Below are 23,577 nucleotides of genomic sequence, written 5' to 3' on the forward strand. Positions count from 1 at the left end.
CTACAAGTTTTGTATGTCTGAATCTCCTACAGTTTAAAGTTCTGAAGCTTTTTTTAACATAAATTTAGATCTTCCTCTTCCGGCTGTGCGTGAAAGGCCTCCAGGATGCAAAACTGTCTTTGTTGGTGGTTTACCGGAAAACGCTTCAGAAGATATGATCACTGAAGTTTTTGCAGAGTGTGGTGAAATAATAGCCATTCGTAAAAGCAAAAAGAACTTTTGCCATATTCGGTTTTCACATGAAAGTATGGTAGACAAAGCTCTTTTCTTGTCAGGTAACTTTTATTTATTTCATCACTTTTTTTTAAGGCTTTTTTTAACCTGAACATTTCCATGGTTTCTCAAGATCATGAACATTTTTTTCAGGAGTTTAAAGGAGGAATCTAGTTCATAAAATTGCAATTACAAAAAATATCATGATTAACTAAACTTACCAATGCTTAATTTTTCAGTGATTTTGTCAGAAGCAATTCTTTTGATCCTGTGATTTGAACATGTGATTAGACTAAACCCCATCAGTTGCAGTTGTCTAATGCTTTGGTATTATCGATTCTTCCAGTAATATTTCCAGTATTTCCGATATTCATTCAAAGGAAAATATTACAGAAGGATGGAATCATACAGAGCAAAATAAAATACCATGACAGAAATTAAGTTGATAAGATTTTTCATTGTATTTTCTGTGTCATTTGATCAACTGTTTAATTTAGCTGTTCCTTTGTACAAATTATGTCATTTGTGTGAATATTTTCTCCACTCCTGGATCTTGATAGGTTACGGAATAAGAATAGGTTCCAGCACTGATAAGAAGGACACAGGACATCTTCATGTTGACTATGCTCAAGCTAGGGACGACCTATATGAATGGGAGTGTAAACAGCGTATGATGGCAAGAAACGAACGCCATCGACGAAGAGTAGAGGAAGAAAGGTTTCGACTTCCTTCACCTCCACCCATAGTGCATTATTCAGAACATGAAAGTATTACACTATCAGAAAAATTGAGAGGTAATGTATGTTTGCATTTATGGTCAAAACTCTTGCAAATCAAGCTGCCAATGCATCCCATCAGAATGCTATCTACATTGCATCTGTAGAAGTTAATAAGCATCACTGGATTCATGCTGACCTTCCTTAAGGGCCTGTCCTACTTATGTAATTTTGTTTTGCGGGGGGGACGTCTGTTTTATCGTGAGTAGTCGCCCAAAGAGTCCTACCTTTTTCTGCTTGCCGCTGTATTTTCAACTTTTTAAAATTTTCGGCGACCTGCTGCGACTATGACAGGTGCCGGCAAGTCACCGAAAAAATCGCTTAAGTGGGACAGGCCCTTTAAACTCTTAGGATGGTCACAGACAGTTCTTGTAAGGATACTGTATGGTTACTTTTCACATTGGAAAATTAGTCAAAACGGAAAACGAGTCAAAGGCAAAGCCCCAAAGAAGACCGTAACAAATTGTAACAATGACTCTAAATCTTGTTGACAAGACACCCAAACAAAATTCCTTTGTGAAGCAGATTGTTTATAATTCTAGCTAGTTCACTAATAAATTTCAGGGATTGGGTATCTGTCAGTCCTTTTCATTCTGGCATGCACGCGACTCCAATTTCATACATTGTAATTGATGGGCATACCTATTTTTCCGCTTACAATGAGATTACAGCAAAATAAAAGGCAGTCTTGACACTTTTTTAGAACAATTTCTTGCCAAAGTTTTCCACACCCTTAGAATATATAGTGAAATAGTCTAAATATTTATTTTTAAATTAAATAATCATACATCCTGTCAGATGCTTCAAGCAAAAGGCAAAGAATCTGTTAAAACTGCTTTTCAACAATTAAATCTGGTTTCCTTGATCTTTCTGGCACATTTGAATATATCAATACCTTTCTTGCAGATGATTCAAAATTCTCTGAAGCTGTTCAGACACTTTATACCTGGTTGGAACGAGGCGAAGTAAACCGTCGATCAGCAAATGTTTTTTATTCCATGATCCAATCAAGTAACAGCCATATTCGAAGGCTGATGGGTGAAAAAATCCAACATGAAAAAGAAATGGAGGAATCCAAAGATAAATTTAAGAATGCTGTCGCAGGGATTCTAATTCAACGTGAGTTATTCTTCTATAATTGAAATTACCTTCATTATCACCATGAATATTTCCTATCTTTTACCACTTAAGTATTTTTGTTCCACTCCATTTTATATTAAATACTCACTAGTATTTCTAAAAACAATGCAAATGTAACCCAAACATGGCAAAAATGGTATAAATCATTACTAACAATACATTGGCGTGCTCAGTGGCGTAGGAAATTGGGTACCTCGTCTAACTGTTGCTGTCTGCAGCCATTCTTTAGATCCTTTAATTGAGCTACTATCCTGCTGACTCCAGACATACCACTTGGTTCCACTTTCAAATAGACCCGAGAATAATTTAGAAATATGAAGCAAGGAAGTAATTCCCCTACTGTTTAGTGAGGCATTATGTCACTTGAACATCATTCTGTAAATATCAAAAGTTCCAGAGTTGATAAGTAGAAAGTGTCTAAAATGTGTCACTTGCAATCTGTTCACGTTCATGGCACACACAACTCCATTCTGCTCCTCTCATATCATTTCAAAATACACCAGGGATTTGGTTAATCAGAAAGTTAACCCTATGCATTAGACTTGTATATGATTTAAAAAAATATATTAATCAACAGTCTCCTGCAAATTCATTATTCCTAAAATTAGTTCTGGACACATACCTTTTTTTCCACACACACCCAGTTTCACACTTGTTTCATAGAAAGCATGGTCATTTTGTCTAAATTTTATTTCTTGCAGCTTGTTTTGCACTCTTTACATCTATAGTGTGTATCTTTACATATACCTGAAGTTATCAGAAACAGGTAGTTAATTGGATTAAGAAAGCATTAAATGCTCTTCTTTATTGCTAGAGGCATAGAATCTAAGAGCAAAGAAGTAATGTTAGATATATTTAAGATACAACAGCTGTACAGTTCTGGGCACCATATTACCATATCTCAACCTATCAAATTCATCTTGTACAGAGTAGATTATAAACTAAAATAATTAGAAATGGAAGTAACAGTAGGTGACATGGCCATTTAATATTGCCCTGTCAATCTCGAATGTTTGCATTCGTCAGCCTGAGCACTAAAGAAGCCTCTGAGTTGGAGGAGCCCAAAGAGTGATGAAATTGTTCGTCACTTTTGTCCAAATTGACTGACTTCTTACCATAAGATCACAGAATAATTTGAGATGTTGCAGCCAAAGGAAACAATTTGTCAATCTTTGAATTTTGCAATGAGATCGTCTCTCATTGTTCTGAACTCTCCGGAACAGAGGCTAATATATCCTGTTTCGCACCGGGAATCGGTTTTGTGAATCTACATTGCACTTACACACGTAAAGCAAATGACTTGGGGCATGGGGACCAAAGATGCTGATGGTGTTCATTGTGTGGTTTCATCTCTGTCCCTTACATGAGTTTTACTCCAATTCCCATGCAAAAAAAGGCCAATATATGGCTTGTCGCCTTAAGTGCTTGTTGTACCTTACTATTAACTTTGTTTCATGAAGCCACGCGTTAATTCTTTGGTACTCCAATGTGCCCCAATGACGCAGTGGTGGTGCTGCTTGTTCAAGTAACCCTGATTCAATCCTATCAGTTGCTATCAGTTTTGAATTAGCATGCTCTCCCTGTGACCTCAGACCTTTGCCTGGTCTAACAGTGGACAGGATCTGAGGTTGATTTCTCTTGGAAATGCTCAGCAAGATTGTGTTTTGAGTCCAGCAGCAGGATAAACTGCTATTCTAAATCTGCCAGGTAATTCTGGGCTCCTGCTCGTCATGTTTTCAAAGCTTAAAAAAAAAAATCACAAATATTACATCAATGCTAGAGTAAAATGATATTACTACAGAATGACTCTTTACAAATATGATTAAATCGTTCTACAAAAGTGCATCTCCATATCATCCAATGTTTTAGATAGATTGTACAGTACAGATGAATACTGTGGTATTTATAATATGCCACTGAGCTTTAAACAGTAAAGATAACACTTATTTTATAGAAACATAGAAATTAGGTGCAGGAGCAGGCCATTCGGCCCTGCGAGCGTGCACCGCCATTCTATATGATCATGGCTGATCATCCAACTCAGTATCCTGTACCTGCCTTCTCCATTCCCGCTGATCCCATTAGCCACAAGGGCCACATCCAACTCCCTCTTAAATATAGCCAATGAACTGGCCTCAACTACCTTCTGTGGCAGAGAATTCCAGAGATTCACCACTCTCTGTGTGAAAAATGTTTTTCTCATCTTTCACACAGAGAATGGTGAATCTCTGGAATTATGGGTAATAATAGTTTCAAATAATATTCTATAAATAGTGATTTAAATGACTAGGAATATTGAATGTTATAAATAATGCTCTCAAAATGATTGTAAATAGTTTCCCATGTGTTTTATTCAGTTTCTACTGTTCCACTTGATTTTAATGGGAGATGATGAGTTGGAGATGGTATCAAACAGGAAATTAGAAATGCGTGCGACAAAGGCAAAACAGTTATAATGGGTGACTTCAATCTACATATAGATTGGGTGAATCAAATTGGCAGGGGTGCTGAGGAAGAGGATTTCTTGGAATGTATGTGGGATAGTTATCTAAATCAACATGTACAGGAACCAACGAGAGAGCAGGCTATTTTAGACTGGGTATTGAGTAATGAGGAAGGGTTAGTTAGCAAACTTGTTGTACGTGCCCCCTTGGGCAAGAGTGACCATAATATGGTTGAGTTCTTCATTAGGATGGAGAGTGACATTGTTAATTCAGAAACAATGGTTCTGAACTTAAAGAAAGGTAACTTTGAGGGTATGAGACGTGAATTGGCCAAGATTGACTGGCAATTAATTCTAAAAGGGTTGACGGTGGATATGCAATGGAAGACATTTAAAGACTGCATGGATGAACTACAAAAATTGTTCATCCCAGTTTGGCAAAAGAATAAATCAGGGAAGGTAGTACATCCGTGGATAACAAGGGAAATCAGGGATAGTATCAAAGCGAAGGATGATGCGTACAAATTAGCCGGAAAAAGCAGCATACCGGAGGACTGGGAGAAATTCAGAGTCCAGCACAGGAGGACAAAGGGCTTAATTAGGAAAGGAAAAATAGATTATGAAAGAAAACTGGCAGGGAACATAAAAACTGACTGCAAAAGTTTTTATAGATATGTGAAAAGAAAGAGATTAGTTAAAACAAATGTAGGTCCCTTGCAGTCAGAAACGGGTGAGTTGATCATGGGGAACAAGGATATGGCGGACCAATTGAATAACTATTTTGGTTCCGTCTTCACTAAGGAAGACATAAATAATTTGCCGGAAATAGCAGGGGACCGCGGGTCAAAGGAGTTGGAGGAATTGAGTGAAATCCAGGTTAGCCGGGAAGTGGTGTTGGGTAAATTGAATGGATTAAAGGCCAATAAATCCCCAGGGCCAGATAGGCTGCATCCCAGAGTACTTAAGGAAGTAGCTCCAGAAATAGTGGATGCATTAGTAATAATCTTTCAAAACTCTTTAGATTCTGGAGTAGTTCCTGAGGATTGGCAGGTAGCAAACGTAACCCCACTTTTTAAGAAGGGAGGGAGAGAGAAAAAGGGGAATTACAGACCAGTTAGTCTAACATCGGTAGTGGGGAAACTGCTAGAGTCAGTTATTAAAGATGGGATAGCAGCACATTTGGAAAGTGGTGAAATCATTGGACAAAGTCAGCATGGATTTACGAAAGGTAAATCATGTCTGACGAATCTTATAGAATTTTTCGAGGATGTAACTAGTAGCGTGGATAGGGGAGAACCAGTGGATGTGGTGTATCTGGACTTCCAGAAGGCTTTCGACAAGGTCCCACATAAGAGATTAGTATACAAACTTAAAGTACACGGCATTGGGGGTTCAGTATTGATGTGGATAGAGAACTGGCTGGCAAAGAGTAGGAGTAAACGGGTCCTTTTCACAATGGCAGGCAGTGACTAGTGGGGTACCGCAAGGCTCAGTGCTGGGACCCCAGCTATTTACAATATATATTAATGATCTGGATGAGGGAATTGAAGGCAATATCTCCAAGTTTGCGGATGACACTAAGCTGGGGGGCAGTGTTAGCTGTGAGGAGGATGCTAGGAGACTGCAAGGTGACTTGGATAGGCTGGGTGAGTGGGCAAATGTTTGGCAGATGCAGTATAATGTGGATAAATGTGAGGTTATCCATTTTGGTGGCAAAAACAGGAAAGCAGACTATTATCTAAATGGTGGCCGACTAGGAAAAGGGGAGATGCAGCGAGACCTGGGTGTCATGGTACACCAGTCATTGAAAGTAGGCATGCAGGTGCAGCAGGCAGTGAAGAAAGCGAATGGTATGTTAGCTTTCATAGCAAAAGGATTTGAGTATAGGAGCAGGGAGGTTCTACTGCAGTTGTACAGGGTCTTGGTGAGACCACACCTGGAGTATTGCGTACAGTTTTGGTCTCCAAATTTGAGGAAGGACATTATTGCCATAGAGGGAGTGCAGAGAAGGTTCACCAGACTGATTCCTGGGATGTCAGGACTGTCTTATGAAGAAAGACTGGATAGACTTGGTTTATAGTCTCTAGAATTTAGGAGATTGAGAAGGGATCTTATAGAAACTTACAAAATTCTTAAGGGGTTGGACAGGCTAGATGCAGGAAGATTGCTCCCGATGTTGGGGAAGTCCAGGACAAGGGGGTCACAGCTTAAGGATAAGGGGGGAAATCCTTTAAAACCGAGATGAGAGGAACTTTTTTCACACAGAGAGTGGTGAATCTCTGGAACTCTCTGCCGCAGAGGGTAGTCGAGGCCGGTTCATTGGCTATATTTAAGAAGGAGTTAGATGTGGCCCTTGTGGCTAAGGGGATCAAAGGGTATGGAGAGAAGGCAGGTACAGGATACTGAGTTGGATGATCAGCCATGATCATATTGAATGGCGGTGCAGGCTCGAAGGGCCGAATAGCCTACTCCTGCACCTAATTTCTATGTTTCTATGTTTCTATGAGTTTAATTCAGGATTTAAATTCCATTGCACATACTTAAATCATAATTCTATAATTATTGGGGAAGTTCACCAGTTATATTTGAATCTCCTCCCTTTTCTATAGTCTGCATTTCATTCATCGCCACTTCAACCTTCCCCACTTAACTAGTCTTAAGGTCAGTTAAGCACATTGAGGAGAATACCAATCATAATATCCACTATGCTATTAAAAATGCAAATCTGTAATGTACTGCTTACAAAATGTAAATTATGTCCCTTGGTGAAGTGTTCAATAATCAAGACAAAATTCCTGCAGTTGCAATTCTGCTCATAAAATTAACATAAAATTTGTCAGTACGTGCAATTTTTAATAATTTCAGGGGGTAGGTTACTATCCATCCTACAACGCAAATGAAAATTATTCTCCGTAAGTAGTGCAAAGCTGTTTTTAGCTGCACTGCAGTTATGTTTGTAATCTGTTAAATTTGCAGGATTTAGGATCAAGATTTTGGCAATAAAAGCAGTCACTGCTGTGTTTTATTGTAGTACAACTTATAGATGATACTGATTACATTTTCTGCCCATGATGGTAGAAAGAATGAAAGAAGGGTAATGAGCCAGGATGTTTAGGCACCAGAAAACGCTGAAATAGGCAGGCAAAAAGGCATAAAAATTACAAAAAAGGCACGAAAAAGGTATTTATTGACAAAGAAAGGCATAAACGGGCATTTATTTCCACCACCAAAATATGGTTTAAAATGATAATATAAAGGTATACTACATTAAATGACCAAAGTTGTCTGGTTGCACATAATTACTAGCATTTTTTTTCAAATTATCTGGTGTTAAACTATGCCGTCTGTCAGACAGCATATGCTTCAGTTGTGAAAAACATCTTTCTACCTCAGCTGAGGTCACTGGTGCACACCCAAAACAAGCTACAGACTCTATATTCATGTTAATATCTTGTGCATTACAACTACCTTTGGGACTTTAGCTATGTTTTGTATTTCTTCAAGATCTTTGTTAGCTAAAATCGCTCTCTCACATTTTCCTTGTGTCTTTACCTACATTGCCAGGAGCTTTACGAATATCGTCAGTTACTTTGCAGAAAATCTGCAAGTTATTCACTAATGTTCGCCACGTTTCTCAAGGGAAGTGATAGCTTGTGGGAAGTTTGCAAAATTGGAAGCAATAAACACGAGATCGCGGTGGAGGGTCTTTTAATGCATTATTTCACTGACGATCCTGACTGCAGCAGATTCTTCTTCTTCAAAACAGTTGACGATATAATTTATCTTTTCAAAATTTGCAGCATTGTAGAGTACACCAGAGAGCCATGTTCCCCACCTAATCAAAACAGGCTAAGGAGGTAGCGGAATCTCGGGTGCCATTTCCTTGAACAACTACACACGTGACAGTGCTTTGAGGAAGATTTTCTTGACATTGGAAACTAGGTGATCGACATTTGGTAACAAGCTACGTATGTGCTTGGCAATTCCATTAAGTCCTTGAGCTAAGCATGTCAAATGCAACATTTTGGGGAATAAAACTTTAACTCACAAACAGAAGAACATTGTCGTGTTTTATACATTACAGCAAGTGAAGATGTAAACAACTGAGCAATAGTTGAGCTGTTTGTCCTCCAATACTTCCGATGTCAACAAATACTCCTTTGATGGTTGACCTACCTCCAGTACCATATATTGGCAACATATCTCCCCACATCATCGGTTGGCTCGTCTATTGAGATCCATATTTTGTCGCATGCAACTTCATCTCAAATTTTCTGCACAACAATGTTGAAGTTGCTGTCAACATAATTTTTCTGTAATGATGACTCACTTGGTATATGTTCCTCTGTGTATTTCCACAGTGGAATTCCAGCATCAATGAATGCCTTGCCCAAACCCCCCCCCCCCCCCACTTCAGTCTGAAGATGGGTCTCGAACCGAAATGTCGCCTATTCCTACTCTCCCTAGATGCTGCCTCACTTGCTGAGTTTCTCCAGCAACTTTTGGCTACCTTCGATTTTTCCAGCATCTGCAGTTCTTTCTTAAATAGATCTTGGAGAAGACTGAACCAGTGGGCAGCGGCAAGATCGAATGAAAGACCGACGGTGGCGACCCCGGTTTTGCCCCGGTGGTGGAAGTTTTCTTGTAAGTTATACTATGTTAACACGTTAATAATAACATTAATATTAACGTGTTAACATAAAAGACATCATTGTAATCACGGTACAACTAGACAAAATAGCACGACCTTTTAACAAAACGGACAAAAAGGCTGATTTAGGCACTCGATCGTGAAAAAGGCATTATCTTGGTGAAATCATCAAAAAAGGCATCAAAAGGCACATGGCATTTATGGCAAAATCCTGGCTCTAGTAATGAGTAAGGTAATGAGTGAAGGCTTGGGTCATCTGGATGCTTTGTCCTTAACAGTGTCAGTCTGCTTGAGTGTTATTGCAGCTGCACTCATGCAGCCAAGTAGAGAGCATTCGATCTCAAGCATCACATGCCTTTTGGATTGTAAATGGCACTAAGGAATTAGGAAGTGAGCCACTTGCTATGGAATAACCCAGTTCAAGCTTGCTTTTGCATTCAATGTGGTGAAGGTGGGAAATTGGTATTATGGCATGATAGAGGAATGGATGTCAGAGGAATAAGGATGGTTGCTGCACAGCCCTTGTATAGAATGAATATCAGCAAAACTCTGACTTTATCAAGGTCTCGAGGCTAGCAGATACAAATTATCTAACGAATTGGTGGTGGAAATAAATAACGTGCAACCATCAATAAAGATTGCAACGTTTGACCTTTTGATATAGGGAGCAGAGAAACATATAAAGTAGGTGCAGGAGTATACCATTCGGCCTTTCGAGCCTGCACCGCCATTCAATGTGATCATGGCTGATCATCCAGAATCAGTACCCTGTTCCTGCTTTTTTCCAATATCCCTTGATTCCATTAGCCCTAAGAGCTATATCTAACTCTCTTGAATACATCCAGTGAATTGGCCTGCATTGCCTTCTGTGGCAGAGAGTTCCACAGATTCACAACTCTCTGGGTGAAAACGTTTTTCCTCATCTCAGTCCTCAATGGCCTACCCCTTATTCATAAACTGTGACCCCCTGGTTCTGGACTCCCCGAACATGGGGAACATTCTTCCTGCATCTAGTCTGTCCAATCCCTTAAGAATTTTATATATTTCTTTATACATTTCTATAAGATCCCCTCTTATCCTTCTAAATTCTAGTGATATGCCCAGTCGATCCATTCTTTCATCATATGTCAGTCCCGCCATCCCGGAAATTAACCTGGTGAATTTACGCTGCACTGCCTCAATAGCAAGAATGTCATTCCTCAAATTAGGGGACCAAAACTGCACGCAATATTTCAGGTGTGGTCTCACCAGGGCCCTATACAACTGCAGTAGGACCTCCTTGCTCCTATACTGAAATCATCTCGCTATGAAGGCCAACATACCGTTTGCTTTCTTCACTGCCTGCTGTACCTGCACGCTTACTTTCAGTGACTGATGTACAAGGCCACCCACGTCTCGTTGACCTCCCCTTTTCCAAATCTGACACTAGTCAGATAATAATCTTCCTTGTTCTTGCCGCCAAAGTGGATTGATCACATTGATCCACATTATACTGCAACTGACATGCATCTGCCCACTCACCCAAACTATCCAAGACACCCTGCAGCTTCCTCCTCACAGCTCAAACTGCCACCCAGCTTTGTGTCATCCGCAAACTTGGAGATGTTTGGAGAACCAGGAAACAGGGTTGTTTCCAAAATCAAGTATTTCTCAATTGCTCACTTCCTGAAATAGTCCAATATTTCATGTATTTTTCATCTCTGCCTCTAGAACTTTCCTCTTTGAACTAATTTTTTTATGCCTTTTCTAAGTTAACCCTTGCCTCCAGACAATAAACATTATTGGAATTCCAAAACTTGATGGGTTCAATTTATATATTATATACTGGGATATTAACTAACGTTTTCACTTTAGCCTCCTCTTCTCCAGAGTAAAGAACTGTGGGCAAATAAAATGCCATCATTTTGGTACCCTTTCTTAAAATGCCTCTAGTGCCTGAATTTCCTTGCTTTGTTTGGAGACCAGATTTGTATACCGTATCACTCCCTTATGATTTGTATTCCATCTCTGTTTATTTTCTTCCGCATATTAATTCATATGCCACTCGTCAATCCAGCTGTTCCATCTTTTTGGATCATCTATTTATTTTGTCTATGCCACCATTTGCAACAATCTCAAAATTGATCTCTTTGGCATCAATTTATTTTGAAATCAGAATGATCATGTGGTCAAAATATGTGTTTGCTGTAAATTTCCTAGTGGAATTTGGAATCTTACAGCATAGAAAACCCTATTTCTGGTGGGAGTGTGTACATAAGAACCATGTTACCTCAGGCTACCCTTGAATCCCTCTCTGCAAAATATTTAATAGCAATCTTGGCAGCAAGATTGTCTATTACGACGCATGACTAGGCATTGAAGGGAATGGGAGATTCATATGGCTTTATTTAAAATAAAACAAAAGGTATACCTATAAATTAAATTCAGTTCTTTCAAAATAAATCTTAATATCTTATTGCTTTTTCATGTCCACAGCGAGCCCAACATTACTTGTCTTCTGTTGCCCTTCACTCTAGTACTTCAGTTTTGCCACCTTCTCCAATATTGGTTCATGTGGGCTTAGCAGTTTTGACTCTCCATTAAATCTAATGACATACTATTATTTCCCTGCTTTCTAAAGTCACTAACTTTTTACACCCTGTACATAGTTATTTATTCTCTTTTCTCATTTTTGACAGTTAAAGTACGCAATTTATTTACTGTTCTGCCTTGTGATTTCTGCTTAAAATGTCCTTTACTGCATGTTATTGGATGTAAATAAGTTCATTGCTGAACATGGTTGTAAAAAAATCAACTGAAAAAGTTTGGCTGCTTTTCTTTAACTGAAGTTGGAACTTTGTTGTGATAATCCACAATGCGTTTATGCGAAATGATTCCAACTGGTGTCATTCTATTTTAAATGGATGTTTTCTTCTTCTGTCACGTTTAAAAATAAATTAAATCAGTAGTTCCATATTTTATTTCCTGTTAATACAAATACCTCCAGAAATGGGACTCTAGAACATGGAAAAGTATAGGTTTGATTATTTCTAATGTTTAGGGATAGAAAAAAAAATAAAAATGTAAACAATGGGCATTGAACCTGAAGAAGGTACGTACACACCTGCAAAATCCTACAAAGTAAGTATAAGTTGGGGTCACTTAACACTGATCACAGAACTGCACTGATCACGATAGCCTGCTTGCCTGCTGACTCCCTTCCTCTTTTACTTCTCTACTCCTCACTTAATGCCTGGTGGGACCATAAACTGGGTTGTTTGACTCCCTTGTTCACCAAAGTTGAGCAGATTGTCTCCGTTTTCCACTCTGCCTCCAAGCAAAAGGCGTGGGACCATTTCTCAAAAGCTCAACGCAAGAATCTGCATATGTGGCGAAAACAAGCAGAGGTTAGTAATTTTCTAATTCTATCATTCTTTAGTGTGCATTTACAATTTAAAGACAATGTCAGTTAAAATCCTTGCATGCAGTTAAACCGTAGTCTGGCATTTATGTGGGTGGGATGGGAGCAATCGGTAAATCGTACACTACAATTATCCATGTTAGGAGTATCAATGGTGGGGAATGGAAAACCTGGTGAACCCCTCCGGTAATATTAAGGCCTCCAAAGTCAATTATTAATAAACCCAATGCACAGACCCTGCTCCAAAAATTTCATCTTTTTGGTAGCATCATTGCCTGTTGTGAATTTATTTTTTCTTGTGCCCATGACTTTCTGACCTTTCTAAATGAGCTTTCTCATTTATACACCTGGGTCAAGACCTCTAGACATTGCATTAAAACAAGTCAACCTTTTTTAAGTTAAAAAAAGAAGTTTCAGCTTAGCGAAATATACAAAATTCAAAACCATTTTATAGATGTGAAAGACAGTCTGCTGACTCAGTGTGCAATCATTTTCTTATTCCATTTGTAATTCGGAATGACTTTAAAAAGAAATATTAAATACGATTCAGAAAGTACATTTATTCGCTATACAACAATGTGGAATTAAAAATACACTGAGTTTTAAATTTCTCCTTGGTTGCTTGAGCAAAACATGCAACATTGTTTAGCTGCATGATGTACACAATGCAGCATACAGATGCTATTATGCATTTACTGCTAGCAACAAGAATTAATTTCTTTCCCACTGTATTCAGGAGCATTTTGCACATTTAAGGTAAGTTATTATTTTGTATTTAGCAGAAAGCATAAAGACATCCACAATTATGTGGTTGGAGAGATATAGTGTATATTCACAGGGATTCTTTGTCATATTTTCCATAAACCAGTAGCTGTCAAGGTTAATGCCCTAAATTCTAAATGTAGAGATACCGCATCTGTAAGAACATTTAATCAATTTGTTGTAGTCATCCCTTCCACCTCTGCGGAAAATTGGTGAGTACAAATTGAACAAATTTCTCAAGAGTTCAAGGACAGAATTTGTGGTGGATAAATTGACCATATTGTTTTAAAATAAGGTGTGTGTCATTCCACTCAATTCTGGAGCTGTCACCTTGTGCTCCTCTTTAATGATCTGTACTCCAAAGGTAAGCAGCTTTTCAATAACATTTACACCCGCAGTGTTTGAAATGTTTTCCTTGGAAGATGCAGGGTCATCTGAATTTCTAGACCAAAGGAATGTGCGGTAAGCAGATTATCCCCCAGTCCGTATGGATCAAGCACAAATGCTGAAGGACTACAGACCAATACAATTTAAGTTAAAACTAGAATAATGAAGAGAAGACAAAGCAAACGGGAATTGTACTCTTCAGGAACAACAAAGAGGACCAAGTTTAAGCAACATTTAACATTCAAAAAGTAGGAAAAGGAATCATTTTCCTAATGGTTTGTTCTGTTCATTTTTCGTAAAACAATTCATTATGTGGTTGTAAGAATTACATAGCCGTTCTTCAGGGAGAGTGAAGTTTACCAATCTTGCCTTGACTGCAAATAATATGAAATCACTATACCATTAAACCTGTTGATTATTTTTCTTTTTTGAATGACCTAAACGGTTTTTGAATACTTGTTTCAACTTTAATTAATTTAAAATTTACAGAAATGCTGCCTTTTAAAATTGACTGTTAACATATTGGGATTGCATAGATATTTGTGGGCTGTGTCACCTTTCATCATTCAATCTTTTTGCTTATGCACTCACAAATTGTACACTACAATTATCAGGCCTAAAGCACAATTAGTGGGGGAGGGGGGGGGGGGGGGGGGGTCCAAAAGACCAAATGTTTTATAAATTTGCCCCAATACTATTTGTGGGAATCTTTAAAATATAAGGCATTTGGATAACTCCCAGTTCCTTATGAAATAATCAATAGCTTTTCTCCCTACCCTCAGGAAATTCGTAACATCCATAACGATGAGCTTATGAGTATTCGGCGTGAAGAAGAAATGGAGATGTCTGACGATGATGTGGAAGAAATGCCAACAAACAAAATGACAGAAGAATCAGGTATGATGTCCTGCAGTAATAAAACATTTTTTTCAATTTTTTTTTAGAATTGTATCACTGTTTGGTTAAAGCAGTTACACCCTAATAATTAAGATCATGAAGACAATCTGTCATCTTGTACAAAAACTATAAATTACACCGATACTGCAACTTTAAAACAGTAAAATGCCCCAGATCAGTTCACAATAGTGTAACTTGTTAAAATTAATACCAGGCTAAAGAAAGAGTCGCTGGGCTTCAAGTTAGATATGAAGTAATAGTGAAGCTGTCAGTTTTCACCATTATTGAACCATAGCAGCAATGAAAAAGAATGGAAAACACCAAATCTGTGGGAAAATTGTCTTCCAAAAGGACATACTATGTATCGCTGGTCTTGAAAATTGCAAACGTTCTTTTACCCTCTATTTAACGTGGTTATGTCTCTTACGTGTGTGTCTGTCAGAACTTTCAGCAATATTTTTGGTTAATTATACCTGTAAATACAGATTGTGCTTCATTGTATATTTGAGGAATAGCTGATAAGATAATGCTTGGGTGACAATTGTAAAATGCTGTTAAAACATAAATATACCAGGTATCAGGTGAGTTCTGCATATTTTGTGGAGGTAGATGGTGCAAATTGTTGTTCTGGTTAAGTGCTGGTTCAATTCCTAAATCTGCACTTTTGTTCCTTGTGGACTAAGCAGTCAGTGTCCTACTGATGAGAATACCAGTGCACACACCCAATTCCTGCCAGAAGTATGTAGAGCGTGCAGCTTGTATTACTGATTACCATGTTACACTCTCAAATGTTGTTGTTTATTGACATCTGAATTGGTGGTAGCATCTGCACTAACCTTTCACAGCTGAAGGCATGTTATGTAATAGGAAGGAATCCCAAGGAATGAACTTCTTTCAGATTGGTGTACTAAATAGGTTTTTGGTAAATTTACATGAGGTGAACCTTCTTCTGATCTCCAGCCCATTCTTGACAACTTTGTTGCAACGTGTAGAGGGTACGAGCTGACCTGTACGTTGCATCGAGTAAGTTAACACAAGAATGAGTAGTTATTCTTGAAGTATGTTCAACTAAAATAGTTCACAATTATATGAAATCAAATCATTGAAACTTCAGATTTTTTCAGCTGTACCTTGTTTTAGTTCAGTTTGTCACATTTGGTATTTTTCCTTTGATCAATGTGCAACGTTTTGCGGACTTGTTTTGATGCACATCTACTTTAATGACCTACCTCGTACACAGCTCTTTCTTTCTATGAAGAAAAAGCTGTTTCACTTTCAGATATTTTGAAGAAAATAACATTCTTTGAATATTTTTACGAAAACTTTCCAGTGGATTAAGAAAGCAGCTGCACACAGAAATCGTATGCCATTGAAAATTGAAACCCTGGTGACTTAATAATCTGCTGGATAAATATAGCCTTTTTGTTCCCCGGCATACAATGAACCATAAAGTAATATTTCTCATGTTCCATAAATTTTATCTGGTCTTTCTGCCATATTACTTCTGTACTTGTTTCCCATAATACATCTTGTTATAGAGCATTCTGGTTTTATTTTAAAAGAATATGTATCACTTAGCTCCAAAATAAATCCCTAAAGATGAAATAATAAGCTAGATAATTATGTTGAACTCTTCATGGCTCTTCAACATTTCACTGTTAGGTTGATGCTTGGCTTAGTTGAATTTCTGGTTTATGCTTAATTGGGTAATTTTACCCAGTTTCATGGTTAACAGCACAGTTAACATACCATGTTAACATATTAATTTTAAGCATTCCTATTCAAAGTATTTAATGGAGAAAAATTGAGAATGGTCAAATCTGATTACTACTCGGTGACACCCGCCACCCGTCTTGAGTGAAAATGCAATTAGATTTAATCAATATACCCCTTGATGGAAAAGCTAATCCATATTCAAGGCAGGGATTGCCGCTGCGATGCTCATCTTGTCGGTACAATTTAATCAAAATAGTCAAAGTTGTACTGAAAGGTTATAGAATTTTAAATAGAAATTATTCTGTTCCATGCATAATTTCAAAGATGCTTTCTGCTCTTTAAAAACATTATTGTGACGGAAACCACTCCTACAAGACTATCCATATCCTTTGCGTATGTCATTACCATTAGGATTGATACATTTCAGGTGATAATGAAAAATTAAGCTGGTTTCTTTGGGTGTAATTATTAAAGGTTTTAATAACTTCAATAACAGTTCAACTTCAATAACAGTTCTACTACACCTCAATATCAATATTAAATGGTTCTCTCTTTTTTTAAATCAATTTTAGTCGATTAAGATCTAGTTATTCACAAGTGATGATTAATATAGATTAAAAATGTTGTGAAAACCCCATTTTCAGTTCCATTAATCAGTCTCTAATCCCTTTTTAAACGTTCTGTCCTATTCTGGAGACTTCAGTAACCTCTCCTGCACTCTCCTTCCCTTTAACTTCATCTGTACGTTTCCATAAAATATCCATTCTGTTCTGTGCAAAGAATTCCACAGATTCACCACCCTCTGACTAAAGAAATTCCTCCTCATCTTCTTAAAGAACCGTCCTTTAATTCTGAGGCTATGACCTCTAATCCTCGACTCTCCGACTAGTGGAAACATCCTCTCCACATCCACTGTATTTAAGCCTATCACTATTCAGTAAGTTTCAATGAGGTCCCCCCCCTCACCCTTCTAAACTCCAGCGAGTACAGGGTACTCCAGCGAGATGTCCTGAACTAGAGTTCACAGCCAGGCAGGTAACACAGCCTTTGATGCTCTCGATCCCTGTGACAGAGAGTAGTGCTTGCTCATCATTCCTACACTCGTCTGCACAGGGAGCAAGAATCTAAGACCTGCTTGACAACCCAAGGGCAGAATCTCCTGTAACACTGCTGTTAACTCTATCCCCTTGCCTGCCTCACTTGCAGTCACACCCTCATCCTGACCACAGAGCAAATTGGAAGCAGTTACTCTAACAAGTGTGACTCCCTCCAGAAATACAGCGTCTAGGTAATTCTCCCTGTCTCTGATATGCAGCAGCATTTGACTCCGGGTCGTCAGCTTTGAGCCCAAGTTACGCGATCGACCAACACTTGCTACAGATGTAATCACCAGGGATCCACCATGGGATCCACCAGCTCTCACATCGTGCAGCTGCAGCACAATGCTTGATCCTGCACGCCTCCTTTATGTGTGTCCAACAGGTCCTATTTACACGTCCCTCTTACTGTTGCTCTGCTCTGGGCTGGACAGGTCTCTTGTCCTCAGCCTTCACTCTGAAGCCTCTTGAGCCAAAGCCTCAAGTTGTACTTTTCCTCAACAGGCCGCTCTGTAATACCTTGCCTTCTTTTTATTTGCTACGCTGCCTCTTGCTCAGCCAATCGGACGTCTGCTTCAATTACATCCCACCTCCTCAATCAGCAACACGCTGAACTATATTAAAAAATACACTTCTTCCCCCAAATATTTTTATAACTTGATTTTTTTCTAACAATACAGCTGCTCTTCCACTGAAGGTAGAAAATGGTCTCTCACCCATTCTGTAATTGACTTCCCTTTTATTTACTACTACGTCTCATGTTGAGCCAGTTGAATGCCTGCTGCAACCTTTATTCCACCTCCTAAATCATTGAATTAATTTGAGTACTGCAATGAAGACACTTTTTTACCCTAAAATAAGGCCGGAAAATTTACCTGCATCTTGGATGCCGAAGATTAGATTGTTAGCTAAGAAAGAGAGACTTGGCTATCCCTCAGTACAGCAGCTGTAAAGGAACAGCACCGCTGGGGGAGGGGGAGTTCCTTCCACAGCGTGTGGGGTCTGGCCCGTGTCAGTAGGGCTGGGCCGCCAGGGGTAAAGTTGCGGGCAGGGCAGGAGCGTTGAGAAGTAGGGGGTCGGGGATCATGCCAGCAACTCACTCAGTCGCTCGGGTGGCTGCGAGAGGCCGCTGGGACCAGACAGCTATTCCCGGGGCTCGCAAGCGACCTGGGCGCTACAGCCAGTCCCGGGGCTCCCAGACGACCTGGGAACTGCAGCCAGTCTCGGGGACGCGAAGGATCTGGGAACTGCAGCCAATCCCGGTGCACGCAGGTGATCTGGAAACTGCAGAAAACTATTGATTCTGTCTACACGTCTAAACCAAACCCTTGATCCTGTCCCGCCAACCTTTTTTTCAAAATTTAACAACTCAAAATGGGGGTGCGTCTTCATTGCCGGGAAATACGGTACTTTATTGTTATGTCACGGTAAATTTTTTTGCTTCACAAATAGTCGCCCATAAAGGGCGGTTATAAAGTTCAGCAAAACACTGTTAATAATGCCACCTAATTGAACTACCTGGGATATTAGATGTTTAGTAACATTTGCATGAGTTTGAGTAAAGAGTTCAGAAAATAATTAAATAGCAAATTCCAAAAATAGTCAACAGACCAAATAACATCTGTGGAGGGAGAAACCATGTTAATCTTTTGGATAAACTTTTTTGAGAATCGGGAAATGTTAGTGATAAAACATGTTAGTTTGAAAATGCATAAAATGGTGGGGAGCAGAGATATCAAATGAGAAGGCATTGATAGGATAAGGTGAAATGATAAAATGAGGGAAAGAGTGTAATGAAAGATTGCAGAATAACAAAAGGCAAGTGTGATTATCTGAAAGTATTCAAGGAACTAAGAGTGCCGGAGGTGTGAAATGTATAAGCTGCAATTTCTGAATTGGCCCACTCGAGGGGGGCTGTGGCAGAGAAGGGAGGGGGTGTGGGGGGAGAGGGGTTGTGGGGGAGGTGGAGGGGTTGTGTGGGTGGGGGGGGAGGGTGGGGGGTTCTGGTCGCCACAGACGCAGCCTGCACTCTGCTCACCCCACACCTTCAGCTTTTGGCCTCACACAGTGGCTCCTGGTCCAGCTCTGACTTCACTCAATGGCTCCCCTTTCCATTCAGCTGCCCTCGGCTCGTCATGCTGGTTTCCGCAGAAGCTGCTCTCTCTGCACGCTGCTCTCTCTCTGCACGCTGCTCTGTCTCTCTCCGCATGCTGCTCTGTCTCTCTCCGCACACTGTGCTCTGTCTCTCTCTCCGCACGCTGCGCTCTCTCTCTCTGCACGTTGCGCTCTCCGCCAGCTGCGTTCTGTCTCTCTCTCCGCACGTTGCGCTCTCCGCACGCTGCGTTCTGTCTCTCCGCACGCTGCGCTCTCTATCTCTCACACTGTGCTCTCCCTTCGCACTCACTCAACACACTCTGCTCACTCTGCTCCAGCTTTTTTCTCCTGACAGCGGGTGCCGGAAGGGGCGGATTTAAATTTTTTTTTAAACCGTCATAACTTTTGTACTATTCCACCGATCGGAACAAACTTGTTGCACAGGAGAATGGCGAGTAAGGTGGTGAAAACTCATAGTGCTATCGGGTACCGTTTTTGCTCAAATGTAAAAACAACATAAACCGGAAGAGGACAAGATGAGGGTTTTATGTGTACTGGACCAAATGGGACCCGATGGGTCCCATTCCCTCAACGCGCGGTTGCAGGGGGGAGAGGGGGCGGCCTGCGGCATCACACAAACACTAACTACCCCCCGCACACATAGGGAGGTGGGGGGGGGGGGGCAGTGGGGTGAGAGGGGAGGAAAGCGAGGGGAGGGGAGAAAAGCGAGGGGGAGAGGAGAAGGGGGGAGGGGAAGAGAGAGGAGAGGGTGCGAAAACTGAGCGGGTTGCGAAAGCCGAGCGGGCTGCGAACGAGCGGGCAACGTCACTCGCAGCGCATGAACACAACGTGCAGCCATTGTGCCGTCATCAGCCAAAGCCAGCTGAATTTCAAATTTATTTGATATTTTTGAACATTTTGATTAATAACTGGAGAAATAATGTATGAATTTTTCAGATACGGCGATTTTTGACTTCATGGGATAAATCTCAACAGGAATATGTAAAAGTTTTATCATTAGATCATCGTCTTTTCGAGCAGTATGATCGCACGCGTACGCACACATGCAAGATCAGAGTTTTATAAGTATGTAGATAGATAGATTTCTTGCTCTTGCTGTCCTGCTTTGTGTTTGAATTAAATGTTGGAGGAGAGACCCAAAATTGTCTGTACTCCAGCATAATTCAACATTCCTGAGCAGACAGAGAAAAGGAAAATTGGAGCATGAAAAAAAATTGGAAACTTGTTTACAACTCCCTCAATGATATATTAAAGTTTGGAGATGAGGAAGTATATATTGTTTTAAAATCTGGTAGATATTTGAAAGCAAAAAATCAATAAATAGTTGTAATCTAAATAGGTTAAATATATGTGAAAAACTTAATATTGATTCAAAGCAATATGAAAAATTGCAGGGTGTGGGAATATGGCCAATGGTCTGATTGGATTTTGTTTGATTTACTCTTCTCAGTGGCAGCTCCCTTATGATTGACATTTAATCTTCTAAAGATCTAGAAATACCATCAAATATTTTTGCAGTTAAGATTTTCACACACGAGGAAACATTGTTGATGAATAAGCCTATACACCATAAGCTTCATGGAGCATGCAAAATCTTTTTTTCTCTATTTATTATACACAGCGGGCTTCAATTAGCTTTGAACTGACTTGAACTATTATATGCACACATTTTAAGTAATTGCAATGAGTGTTGTCATGATAATTTATTCATTAGCAAAGAGCAGTCATCTGTAATTTCAGAATGCAACATGCAAAGTCCATTTACATACACGGCTTTCGTTTTGCATCTACTAACAGGTTTCCCCAAGTTTCAGACCTTAGAGTTTCAGCAAAGTAATATGCTCATCTTTAATGTGCTGTGAAGATAGACTTATGTACAGTTATATTCTTCTGACATATGAACTAGCTTTATACCGGTCATCTGCACCTATAATTTTTCATGTCTTTTCGGAGTTAAACATCAGGAAAATGTACAGGTGCACAACCTTTTATCCGGTGTTCCAGAATCCGAAAAGCTCCGAAAACCGGCCATTTTTTCCAGATGTCGTCTGCGCACCAAAGCTCGCGTTTGGCGCCAAACTTGACCCAAAATGACCCACGGTCAACCCAGGTCTGTACTACTGTAGCGGCTGCCTCCTCCCTGGAGACCGGGAGACGCTTAAACATCTGTAAATCATTGCTTAAATGTTAGTCAGTTAGTTTGGAGGGCTTTTATGTGAAGGGGGGTGAAGGGGGTAAACTTTAATTCTTAGTCCCCTACCTGGTCGGAGAGGCGGGGAGCGGTCAATGCCTTACCGGGTCGCTGTGCAGTAAGCTCCGCAGCGCTGTGGCCGGTCTGGCCGCGGGCGGCGCCGGTTGTAGCTCCGACCCCGGCAACTCTACCCCTGGCTGCGAGGCGCTCCAAATCCAGCGCGGCCCGCAGCCGGACGCCCCAGCTCCGCGAATGTCGGGAGTCGGCGGCGTCGCGAGCAATGCCTTACCGGGTCGCCGTGCGGCAAGCTCCGGAGCGCTGTGGCCGCCGACACACAACATCGCGGAGCGTCGCTGGATTTGGAGCCGCGCAGCCAGGGGTAGAGTTGCCGGGGTCGGAGCTCCAACCGGCGCCGCCCGCGGCCGGACGGAGCCCCCAGCTCCGCGGCTCCAAATCCAGCGACGCTCCGCGAATGTTGGAAGAAGGCGGCCACAGCGCTCCGGAGCTTGCCGCACGGCGACCCGGTAAGGCATTGCTCGCGACGCCGCCGACTCCCGACATTCTCGGAGCTGGGACGTCCGGCCGCGGGCCGCGCTGGATTTGGAGCGCCTCGCAGCCAGGGGTAGAGTTGCCGGGGTCGGAGCTCCAACCGGCGCCGCCCGCGGCCGGACGGAGCCCCCAGCTCCGCGAGGTTGGGAGTCGCCGACCAGGTAGGTAGGGGACTAAGAATTAAAGTTTCCCCCTTCACCCCTACACCACCACCACCACATAAAATCCCTCCAAACTAACTGACTAACATTTATGCAATGATTCTCCCGGTCTCCGGGGAGGAGGCAGCTGCTCCAGACTTTTCAAGCCGCCCGCGCTACCTACCTAATCTACGCTAAAAATCTTCCATTCTGAAATCCGAAAATGTCCGAAATCCGACAAGTGTCTGGTCCCAAGGCTTTCGGATAAAAGGTTGTGCACCTGTATTGCATATAGCAGTTGGTAAATAAACAAAAACAGACAATCCTGGAAACATTACTATGACATGAGTTAAGAGGTTTTTTAGATAAAGAAATGTAATTCAGAGGGACTTGTAAGTAAGAAAAAGAGAATTTAAAACTATAATGGGAGCTGTTTGTGATACACCTGATGATAGGAATACCTAAGAGTTTATTAATTCTGAGGTTAAAGAGGCTTCTGGTGAAAGTGGTTACTGTGTTAAACAGGAAGAACAAAGTATGTTAAGGATAATATTTAGAACAATGATTTCAGAAACAAACAAAAATGAATCACTCTAAACTATTAAGAAATAATGAGCCAGTTATAGTTGAACTAACATTAATGAAATAATGATATTATGAATTAATTTAATGTTAGAAACACGTCTAGACTTAATGTATCCTTGTGTTTTGCTCCCTCTTACTCAAAGGACTCCATTGAATGTGTTCACATTTGTCTTGCATAAGCAAGCATGTTTCAAAGATTGCGATGACCACATTTTGAATATTTAGCAACTGCTTGTGGTTGGTTCCACAGCATTTATGACAGGACTTCACCACACTCCCGAAAAAACACTCATCTGAGCTCTTGTTACAGAAGACATTAATAGAAGAACCAAGGAAGATATTCAAGTATGGTCTCAAAGCTTCCTTGAAAAATTGCAGACCCATTACTAATACCTGGAAATACCTGACTTGGAATTGCTCAAAATTGAGTAATTTGGCATAGAAACATAGAAATTAGGTGCAGGAGTAGGCCATTCGGCCCTTCGAGCCTGCACTGCCATTCAATATGATCATGG

General features: G+C 40.4%; 1 protein-coding gene across 6 annotated transcripts in view; it reads left to right on the plus strand.

Moving 5' to 3' along the window:
• The window catches only part of LOC129702176 (ecto-NOX disulfide-thiol exchanger 2-like), a 157,729-nt gene that overhangs the window by 106,499 nt on the left and 27,653 nt on the right, over positions 1 to 23,577 (plus strand). For 5 of the 6 annotated variants that reach the window (XM_055643794.1, XM_055643797.1, XM_055643795.1 and 2 more), the window contains 5 exons: positions 69 to 275; positions 774 to 1,007; positions 1,896 to 2,108; positions 12,503 to 12,609; positions 14,555 to 14,669. In XM_055643794.1, the coding sequence (XP_055499769.1) occupies positions 69 to 275; positions 774 to 1,007; positions 1,896 to 2,108; positions 12,503 to 12,609; positions 14,555 to 14,669 (876 nt within the window). The remainder of the gene's footprint in view (positions 1 to 68; positions 276 to 773; positions 1,008 to 1,895; positions 2,109 to 12,502; positions 12,610 to 14,554; positions 14,670 to 23,577) is intronic. The other variant, XM_055643798.1, reaches the window with a different exon arrangement.

The sequence above is a fragment of the Leucoraja erinacea genome, chromosome 12 (assembly GCF_028641065.1).
Source record: "Leucoraja erinacea ecotype New England chromosome 12, Leri_hhj_1, whole genome shotgun sequence".
Lineage (NCBI taxonomy): Eukaryota > Metazoa > Chordata > Chondrichthyes > Rajiformes > Rajidae > Leucoraja > Leucoraja erinaceus.